Here is a 9921-nt window from a genome sequence, read left to right as displayed (position 1 = left end):
CCGTGTCACCGGTATATATCCGCGTGCCGTGCCCGCCTCCGCTCCACCACGATTTCGTCCGCTTCCTCGAGCTCAGCGCCGGCGACACACCGGACGAAGGCGATCGTCCCCTCGCGCTCCGGCGGTAACCCCAAACACAAGTCGCCCAGCACCCCGCGCCGGCCGGGATGGCAACGCTGTGCGCCCGGCCCACGGACTGCCTCGCCGGCCGCGCGTTCTTCGGGGCGCACCGCGGCGTGCGAGCCGCGCCCGCGCCCGTACCGGCTCCCCGTCGTCCAATGCAGCAGAAGCAGCAGCAGGAAAGCCGGATTCCAGGCACGGCTTCCCCGCCTGTTGCGGCGCGTGAGCGGGCGAACGGGCGGCAACGCCGGCGCGGGTCTCCCCCGGCGGCAGGGGCTGGCTCGCCGCCGCCGCACAAGCGCGTCATGGAGAACGTCGTGATCCTGATGCGCGGGGAGCCGATCCCTCACATGGTCGCCGCGGCGCTCCCCGCCGCGGGGCCGATCGTCGCGCAGGCAGAGAAAGCCGAGCCTGCAGACCTGCGCGGCGCGCTGCCGGGGACGGACGAGAGAGTGGCGGCCGTAGCGAACTGTGGCGTGCAGGACAAGGTGGATGAGTCCCTGGCGGCCGCGGAGCAGAGCAGCTCAGAGGCGGAGAAGGTTGATGCTGTGACGGCCGCGGGCCAGCGCGACGCCAAGGCGGAGGAGGCTGGGACTATGGCGGCCGCAGTGGAACGCGGCGAGCAGACTAAGGAGGAGGACGAGCCTGTGGCGTTCGCGGGGCAGAGCGGCGCACCGGCGGCGATTGCCGAGCCTGCAGCAGCCGCAGACAAGCGTGTTCCCGACACAGAGGCAAAGAATGCCGAGGCTGCAGAGCACCATGCCGCCGGTGCGCCGGCAAAGGCAGAGCCCGTGGCGGCCCCGGCGCACCAGACCGTCCTCCCACAGGCGGAGGAGGAAACCGAGCAAGCACCCGTGGCGACCACGGGCGCCGCCACGAAGGCGAAGCAGGCGTTACCGGCCGCATACTCGGGCCCGTCGTTCGCCGCGGCCGCGCCCGATCCCCGATCGCTGCCCATCCCGGTGCTCTTGCTGAAGACCCGCGGCAGGGCAGCTCGGACGATCCGTGCGCCGCCTGACGACGGCCGCGCGCCGGTGCCCACGGCTGCGGCGGCATGAGCCCGGAGCAATCCGGAAGACGAAGCACTTCCGAACTCCCCAGCTCCAGCAGAGCACGAGAGGTGGATGCCGTAGCAGCTCCCGTAGACCGCCGTCCACAGGCAATAGGCTCGCTTCCTTATATTATGTCATCGTCAAGATTGTAGCAATGCCCCCACTGTTGTTTATGTGATGCTCCGTTGTATGTAGATTAGATAAAAGCTTAGAACGAATTAGGATCGTCCTGAAGCGACACGTTTCTACTCCGTAGTATGTGAATTCAGAACATGTTTACGTGTCACCTACGGGATCCTTGAAATTCCTACTCACTATGTGCAGTTTTCTTTCAATTTAAATAGACAAAAAAAGCATCAAATTTTGAAGAATATTTTACCTTTGTTTCTTATGCCATGATATGGATATGAAGTGTATTTCTCTGCAACTATGGTAATGTAGGTGAGGAAAAAAAAAAGAATGACTGAAGATGCTTGCACTTTTACCGCTGTCGCCACGCACACCATGGAACTACATACAACTTTCACATAAGCTGGCAGCTCACTCTGCCTCGTCATCTAGGGAGAACTACATGAAACCACTCTTATGCTTCTTCACTTATGGCTGTTGTTGCCAGCGTGACCCCCAGCCGCGCCCCAGCCGTCCTCAAGCGGCATGTCCGGCATGACCTTCTTCCAGAACCAGTGCTTGCGCCAGAGCAGCACCATCTCCTCGATGGGCACGCCCTTGGTCTCCGGGAGGAAGACGTATACGAAGACGGTCATGACGGTGATCCACCCCGCGAAGAAGAGGAAGATGCCGAACTTGAAGGCGCACAGCAGCGACAGGAACGCCTGCGCGATGGCGAAGGTGAAGAGCAGGTTCACGGCCACCGTGATGCTCTGCCCCGCTGACCGCGTCTCCAGCGGGAAGATCTCGCTCGGCACCGTCCACCCCAGCGGGCCCCACGACCACCCGAACGCCAGCACGAACAGGCAGATCACCACCACCACCGCGATCGAGTAGCTCCGGGACAGCTGCTTGTCCGCCCCGAACTTCACGCCCAGGATCACCGCCACGATCACCTGCACGCACGCGTCCAATGATCCAAGCAGGGAGAACTCTTTCTTTAGCCCGTGGTATATGAAAATGATGTAGTAGTACATTGTGATTAATTGCGATGCCAACCTGGCAGACGATCATCTGGATCCCGCCGCTGATGAGGAGCTTCCGGCGGCCGAGGCGGTCGACGGTGCCGATGGAGATGAGCGTGGAGGAGAAGAGCACGGCGCCGGTGAGCACGGAGGAGTAGAGCGACGCGTTCCCGCCGAAGCCCATGCTCTGGAACAGGACGGGCGCGTAGAAGAGGATGGAGTTGATGCCCGTCAGGATCTGGAACGCCGGCATGCACACGGCCATCACCAGCTGCGGCCGGTTGCGCCGCTCCAGGATGTTCCGGAACGGGTGCTCGATGGTGTTGGCCAGCTCGCTCGCCTCCACCATGTCCGTGAACTCGGCGTCCACGTCGGCCGTGCCGCGGATGCGCTCCAGCACGCGCCGCCCCTCCTCCACGCGCCCGCGCTCGATGAGGCTGTTGGGCGTCTCCGGGAGGAGCAGCCCGCCCAGGGTCATCAGCATCGCCGGCGCCGCCGCCAGGCCCAGCGACAGCCGCCAACCCCACGGCTTGATGTTCTGCGTGCCGTAGTTGATCAGGTTCGCCGTGAAGATGCCCAGCGTCGTCGCGAGCTGGAACATCATGTTCAGCCCGCCGCGGAGGTGCGCCGGCGCCATCTCCGACAGGTACAGCGGCACAGCCTGCGTGCGACACCAAGAACACACACTGTTATTCGGAGTCCAAGCACGCATTGCTCAGTCAACCAAGCGAGCAAAAAGCTCGTCAGGTCCGCACCTGGTTGCCGAAACCGATTCCGACGCCGAGCATGATGCGGCCGAGGATGAGCATGGCCAGGTTCACGGCGGCGACGTTGAGCGTGGCGCCGACGAAGAAGCTGATGCCGCCGCAGACGATGCTGGCTTTGCGGCCGTAGTTCCTCGTGACGGGAGACGCCGCGAGGGAGGAAACGAGGCCGGCGAGGTACAGTGAGGAGGTGAACGCCGCCAGGCCCTGGTTGTCGTACTTGCAGTAGTTGTTCTGGCTGCCGGAGTTCTTCCTATGGTACACCGCCGGGAAGAACTTCTTCAGAAATGGGTCCATCGATGTCACTCCTCCTGCAGCATTCGGCCAGTCAGATTGGCAGACCTTCAGAGTTCAAACTGCTAGATTTGCGTTCTCATGGCATGTGAAAATCTACCAGCGGCCCCAAGCACGTAATTCTTCAAAAAAAATAAACTTTCTGTTGTATCAGATAAGTTTTAATCTCATGATGAATTCGCGTATCACGAAGTGCCAAATAATTTCAATCCTAAATTTCCCATTCAAACATTTAGATAATCTTGCGTGCCAAAATTGAAGGCCATTTTCGCAAAAATCCATTACAACACGTTGGTTCGTAAAATTGTTACTACGCTAGTACTAGTACTCCCTCCGTATCAAAATATTTGTTACTGTTGATTTTTTCCTACAATATTGACCATTCATCTTATTTGAAAATTTATTGCAAATGTATGAAAAGATAAGGCATGCTTAAAATAATAAAATAAATGATACTTATATAATTTTTTTATGAATAAGATAAATTATCAAACGTCGTAACCAAAACTCAACAGTGACGAATATTTTAATACGGAGGTAGTACTTCTTAAGCATCTTCAATCTTATGTGTTGACCTTTCGTTTCCACGACATTAGCTGGAGTAACAGAGCGTTCACCTGATCAACTCGACCACTCCATTTTCTTTTTGTTCTTTACAACAGTGGTGACCTCCACTCCTTGTTGCCTTGTTGGAGATAATATCCATTGACGATACGTACTATTTTATTTTTTATAATCACAGTTCACGTCGAGCAAGTGGCTATAGCCTATAGATGTTGAGGTTTGTTAAACAAAGCCAATCTCGAGGATATTGTAAACCTGTAGTTGCAAGACGATAGAGTAGAGTAGTTAACACAACACTGAGTCAACTGGGTCTAGCATGTGACGATGTTTTGACTTGAGAATATAATATGTGTTTTTTCTAGAAATAATACTTTATAGCTAGGATTTTTGCAGGTTTTGTCCTCGCCTGTGAGGTCTGAGCAGCGATGGCTCCAGTCAATGGTCTCTTCAACCACTCCCAGATTTAAGACTTGCTGGTCGTGTGAGCACGTCGTTTCTGCATCTTTTCCCCGTCCCTACCGTGCATAATCTGCACCCGTGTTATTTGGACCAACTACTAACAAATCCTGCAGCAAACACTGAGACTGGCTGGTGGGTCCACTGGTCACCAGTTCTGACGAGTCGCAACCGATGCTCGAGTGAAGGGCTCACGAAACACGAGCTAAAAACACTTTCGGTGGTCGAATAATCGGTCCTCGGACATGCAGGTACGGGGAGCGTGTTATGGGTGCCCCAGTGATGAGGGAGAAGATCAGGAGGAGACGCCGGACGACAGCGCCAGGCGCCGAGGCAGAACGCGCCGCCAGGTCGGACCGCAAGCTTTGTAGCGTCCTCGTGTCGCCTTCCCTGCGGCCTTGTTCCTCACTCCGTCCTACCCCAACTTTCCACCCAAACCCAATCATCCGGCCGTGCAGCAGGGTGAAAGGCGTGTCCGCTCGAGACACCATGAAATCCAAAGAGGCTTTTGTGCGATGGACGCTGATGCGTACGTGCCGAACTGTCGCGGGAACGAGACCGACACCTCACACACACCTTAGCCTCGCACGAGGGGCCAGGCCCGACGCGCCGCCGGCTAGTGGCTACTGGGGCTAGTGCGCGCGGCCAACAAATCCGAGCGAGAGGCTGGAAAGATTGCCGAGCCGGCGGTGGTCCGGCCGTTGCCGTCCATGGTTGAGAAACTGAGAATTAAGCCCGCGGTCGCGGCCACGGGATACGGAAGCAGAGCGCAGAGCTGACGCGAACAGAGGGAAGAGAAGAAACGGCCGGGAGAACGTACCGGAGATGCCGATGTCGTAGCCGAAGATGGCTCCCCCGACGGCGGCGACGAGGCAGGTCATGGCGACGGCGAGCGTCATGCGGCCCTTGTACTGCGCCGCGCGCTCCGTGTTCACCCCCAGCGCGGCCACCCCGCCGCCCGCCATCTCTCCGCCTTTTGCCGCGAGCTCGCTCCTCCGCCTCTCCTCTGGTCTCCAAGAACTGGCCTGCTGGCTCTGGACCGAGGATGAAGAAGCGAGCTACCAACCGCGCCAACGCCACACCGAAGCTGTGGTCCAACCAACGGCAAGCCCCCCCGCGGATATATGTAGGAGGAGCGGGGTGTATCTCCCTTCTTCCCTCTCCCCCGTTCGAGGGCAGGCCGTCAGGGCTTGACCTCCCTGGCAGCTCTTGACCGGCTCAGGCAGAGATGATAATGCCAAGCGAAGGCGAAGGCGAGTGAAGTGAACGCGGACAGCGTAGCCGCTACTGCCAGCGGCAAGTTGGGGGATGGGATGGTCGCCGGATGGGGGCTGCGGTTGCCTACGTAAGCCGCGAGCCAGAGCAGGCGCGGACAGTGAACGCGTGCGTCGGCCTGGCTGTAGAGATACGTTCTGCCCGGCCGTTGAGCGTTGACCTTGACCCATCTCCCACGGCTCGGGCACCTCACCGTGGCCAGCGATGCCGAGCGAGGGTGATGCGCGTGTCTCTCACTCTCCGCTCAATAAATGACGAGTGAATTCTCTCAGTGCAATTAGAATTTCTAAGGATCCCCTCAATATTATTGAAAATTTTCTCTTCCCTTCACTGCCACTATTCTAAATTTGCATTTCCTTGGTTGCCATTCCCGTTAAAATCTGTTAAATTACACTGGCTGACAGTTTGGGCCCGCAGCCCCTTCCGTTATCCTTCCCCCGTCATGTTTGACTCGGAGGCATAGTTCTCCCTTGCGTCGCCGCGGCGCGTGCTCCACTGCTGCAGCCTCCAGACGCACCTACCCCATACTGCCGCAACTGCTCCTTCCCTGCCAGCAGCTCCAGCTGCTACACCTGGACGAGCGCGCGTCAGCATCCCTCTTCTTCAACACCTGAGTGAGCCGGGCGTGGAGAACTCACTGTTCGAGTCGGCGCCGGAGCTGTGTGGCCTGGTGCTACGCTCCCACATGCTTTCGTCGCTTGCTGCAGGGGTGGATCTTGACCAGGTGTCGCGTTAAGATCGGCGCCGCCGAGGTGTTCCGCGCGCTCGCGCCGTTCGGCTTTGCCGGCCGCTCAGGAATCAGGATAGCAGCGCAGAACAACTATGCGGTCACGAGCACGCGTGTGCGCTCGTCCCGGGTTTGCGCTTAATCCCTTAGCTCACTGTCTCAGTTTTTGTTTCTGCTCAGTCCTATGATGTGCTTGTACCGTATACCGTGGTGGAGAACATGTCCCTGGCAAATGCGGCCGTACTGTTCCGCGGCTTCGCTCCGTTGTCCTCACCCTGTGCGACGGCGAGCAGCAGCGAAACGGTATAGTGCAGTGTGAACGTTGGCGAGCGCCAGGTGAGCTCCACGCCGAGCGCCAGCCCCAAGAGCACGGAGCCGTTGATGTTGGTGAAGCCGAGCGCCAGCGACACGCCGGCGAGCGCCTGTTTAAGCCACCCTACCCTAGTAGCATCAGCAAACCGCGGCTCTGCAACCGTTTATGGCAAGCGCAAGCAGTGTTAATTACTTCAACATGGTCAACGGACGGCAACTGCAATCTGCAACTTGAACTCAGATCACGCAGCCCCCGATCGATCTAGCCGCGCTGCTATCAACACGACGACGCTAGCTCAAGTGCTCAATAGCAGCGTTGTTGCCCTTGCAATCAAACGTACTCTAAGACGATTGAGATGGACATCATTCAATTTGCAATGGGCTGCTCATCCAGACCCAGTTGCGCGGAGTCGGCAAGGATCGAGTCCCGGGGCAGACATACCACGTTCTTCTACGTTGCTAATTTTAGTTAGTCTGTACTCTGTAGTACTCCGTACATCCTTATCTATGCACGCAGCATGCGTGCCTGCGAAACCGTGTCCCTCCCGTTTTGAGGGCCATTTGCCCATTTTCACACATCTGGATGCAGCGCCAGTTGCCATTGCTTGCACTAGTACACCATCTCTCCCACAAAGGCTACAACAGTGGTTTGGACTTTAACCATCCCAAGATACCCCAAAACAGTGGCAGGTCGATCGATCCCTGCTTATATGCCCATTGTTCTTTTCAGTGGAGATACATCAATAACCATCCCGTAAAAAACTGAACTAGCGGTAGGCTCAGTTGTAGGTCCTTTTGGCCTAGAAAAATTGTATATAAACCACCAGTAACCGAAAGCAAATCACGCCCTGTTAAGCATTGACTAACAGGGGATTTTTCGGTGGCGGCGTCCGTGTGATTATCCAAGCGTGCAAAGACTGCTTTTGGACCAAAGCTCCCACTTTTTTCCCACCAGATGGAACAATTGGAATCGAGGACTTGAACTGATTGTTTCCCTGTTGCTTGGAGTGTTTTGGCCCGGGAGCCGGCAAGTTAGGAGGAGTGCTCGTGCTCATGATGATGCCTGGCATCCCTTTTTGACGAGCTGAAGATATCCCAGGATATCCACCAGTGCATCAGCATGCCAGCATCTTCCTCTCTTTCGCACGTTCGTCCTAAAGCGATCCCTTTTCGTCATCCGATTGGATTAAAGAATTCTTGTTTTCGTCACACATAAAGCAAGGGATGGCACTACTAGTGCGCGTGATCATCGTTGCTGAAAAAGAGTATGCTGCTGAAAAAGTAGAAACAGAAGCAGAGCCGAAACAGAGGAGCAACCTTCTACTCCAGACTTCGAGCCAAATGACAAACCTCCGACGACAGAAGATTCTGTACAGTGTAGCTATGCTTCCACGCAAGTTTCTTTTCTCAGGTCAAGTTATCGGCTCATCCTGCCGGTTCATTTCAGCCTTGTGCTTCTCATCAGCCGCGCTTGCGTTGCGTGTTCTCCTGGAGAATCTGATTGACAGAGCGTCAGACCGATGTTATCGACCATCCGTGGCAAGGTTTCAGCCGAACTTAACAGAGGCTCAGATCTGAGGCCACGCTCGTGTTTACTCTCTGATGGTGCCATCCTGATGTCATCTAACGTCGAGATACCTCGCCCAACACAAATTAATCTAGAAGCAACGAAAGGCAGAGCTACCAGTTAGGCCGTTCTATGGCGCGGCGCCGGCCAACTCAGCCCAACCAAATTCTTCAGTTCGATTGCGCGGCCCTGATCGTCCCATTAGCTAGCCAAATATATCGCCGGCCACCACTTTTGTTAGTGCGAGGCGATCAACTTGCAGAACGTTGCCATCGGTCACTCACACCAAGCCTCGCGATCACGTACTAGTTCTACCAAGACTTCCGAGGTCTCCCGCAAAGTCTCCTGACTCCCACTGACCCGAGCTGCTTCTGTCAGGCACAGCCACACGGCGAGGGAAGCTGGTAGGGGAGATGGCGCGCGCTCCTCGCTGGTGGTCACCCGCGCCGTGCAGCCTCGTGCGGCCGGCAGAGCGGACAGGTCGCTCCAAAATCGGTCGCGGCCGCGTGTGGCTGTTATTATTTTTTAGAATGAAAACGAGCGGGACTGAGCGGAAAAGTCTTTAACCAGTTTTGATATTAGATTTTTATGCGAAATCGAAAACGAAATCGGAAAAGCCGATCGGGAAAATGATAATGGGTAATTTGGGATGTCGGAAATTCGAACGGGAACGTGACGGGAAACCAATAATCCGGATCGGAAACATGATCCATGTAACGACTTGAACATACAGATACATGAAGTATGGCATCATACAATGAGACATATCCAACCATAACCAAACAGATATAAATGACGCACCAATTCTTACATGACATTCATAAATCATACGACAATTTAGGTTCAATTGTTCAACTGTTCAAGTTTACGAATCGACATGATAACATAAAACCAAGGTACGTACAATCATACAGACAACGGCCGATAGCAGCAGCCAACATAACAGTCTGATACAGTAATACATAGCCCATACACCAACATAAGTTCAAGTATGCAACCAAAATAAAGGTCCTGACTCCAATTGCATTAGTCACAACAAAAGTCACCAACAGCAACATCATACATGTCCAAATCCCTTGAATTGGGCCCCTCCACCTCTTCTTCACTATCAACAACTTCATCCTCCTAGTCAACAAGATACACAATGAAACAAAATAATTAACCACCAGTGAAGTTGTAATGCCAAAATCTTTTAAAAAATAACATGAATTCATGTTACAATAATAGAACCATGCAAGCTGATTACTACATGAACTTGGAAATACGCACCTCACACGCCAGTTTTGTAGCGATGGCATCAAGAACTTCCGGGTCGCCTATAATGGAACCAACTCTCCTATCTGAAATTGAAGAACAACAAGAATATATTAGCACAGCCAAGACATGATCAATTTTGTTACAGAAAATTAAGGACAACAAGATAAATGTATCATTCCTTGAAACTTTGGTGCATATCAAAGCTTCAACCATTTCTGGATCAAGACGGCTATGGAAAGGATCAATTACACGGCCATCAACACTAAATGCAAATTTAGAAGCAACAGTAGAGACTTGAACTGCCAGCAGGTCATGTGCAATTTGGGAAAGGACAGGATACTCATCTTTCTGGTTCTTCCACCGAGACAAAATATCAAACTTTCCACTAAGCCTCAAAGGT

The 9921-nt window shown here is 54.7% G+C and overlaps 1 protein-coding gene across 1 annotated transcript; it reads right to left on the bottom strand.

The window, feature by feature from the left end:
• Window positions 1-1533: 1533 nt before the first annotated feature.
• On the bottom strand, window positions 1534-5701 carry LOC101781667 (sugar transport protein 7). Its single transcript, XM_004956765.4, has 4 exons — window positions 5204-5701; window positions 3061-3380; window positions 2340-2966; window positions 1534-2236 (listed from the first exon to the last, which is right to left on the bottom strand). The coding sequence occupies exons 1-4, from the start codon at window positions 5346-5348 to the stop codon at window positions 1766-1768; spliced, it is 1563 nt and encodes a 520-aa protein (XP_004956822.1). The 5' UTR covers window positions 5349-5701; the 3' UTR covers window positions 1534-1765.
• Between the last annotated feature and the right edge of the window lie 4220 nt (window positions 5702-9921).

Source organism: Setaria italica, chromosome II (assembly GCF_000263155.2).
Source record: "Setaria italica strain Yugu1 chromosome II, Setaria_italica_v2.0, whole genome shotgun sequence".
NCBI lineage: Eukaryota > Viridiplantae > Streptophyta > Magnoliopsida > Poales > Poaceae > Setaria > Setaria italica.
Note: the sequence above shows the minus strand (reverse complement) of the source record. Positions and strands in the feature narration are given on the sequence as shown.

Coding starts and splice junctions, on each gene's coding strand:
- LOC101781667 (XM_004956765.4), bottom strand. CDS start 5,348: ATGGCGGGCGGCGGGGTGGCCGCGCTGGGGGTGAACACGGAGCGCGCG. Junction 3,381..5,203: donor CTACGACATCGGCATCTCCG/GTACGTTCTCCC, acceptor CGAATGCTGCAG/GAGGAGTGACATCGATGGAC. Junction 2,237..2,339: donor TCCAGATGATCGTCTGCCAG/GTTGGCATCGCA, acceptor GCGTGCGTGCAG/GTGATCGTGGCGGTGATCCT.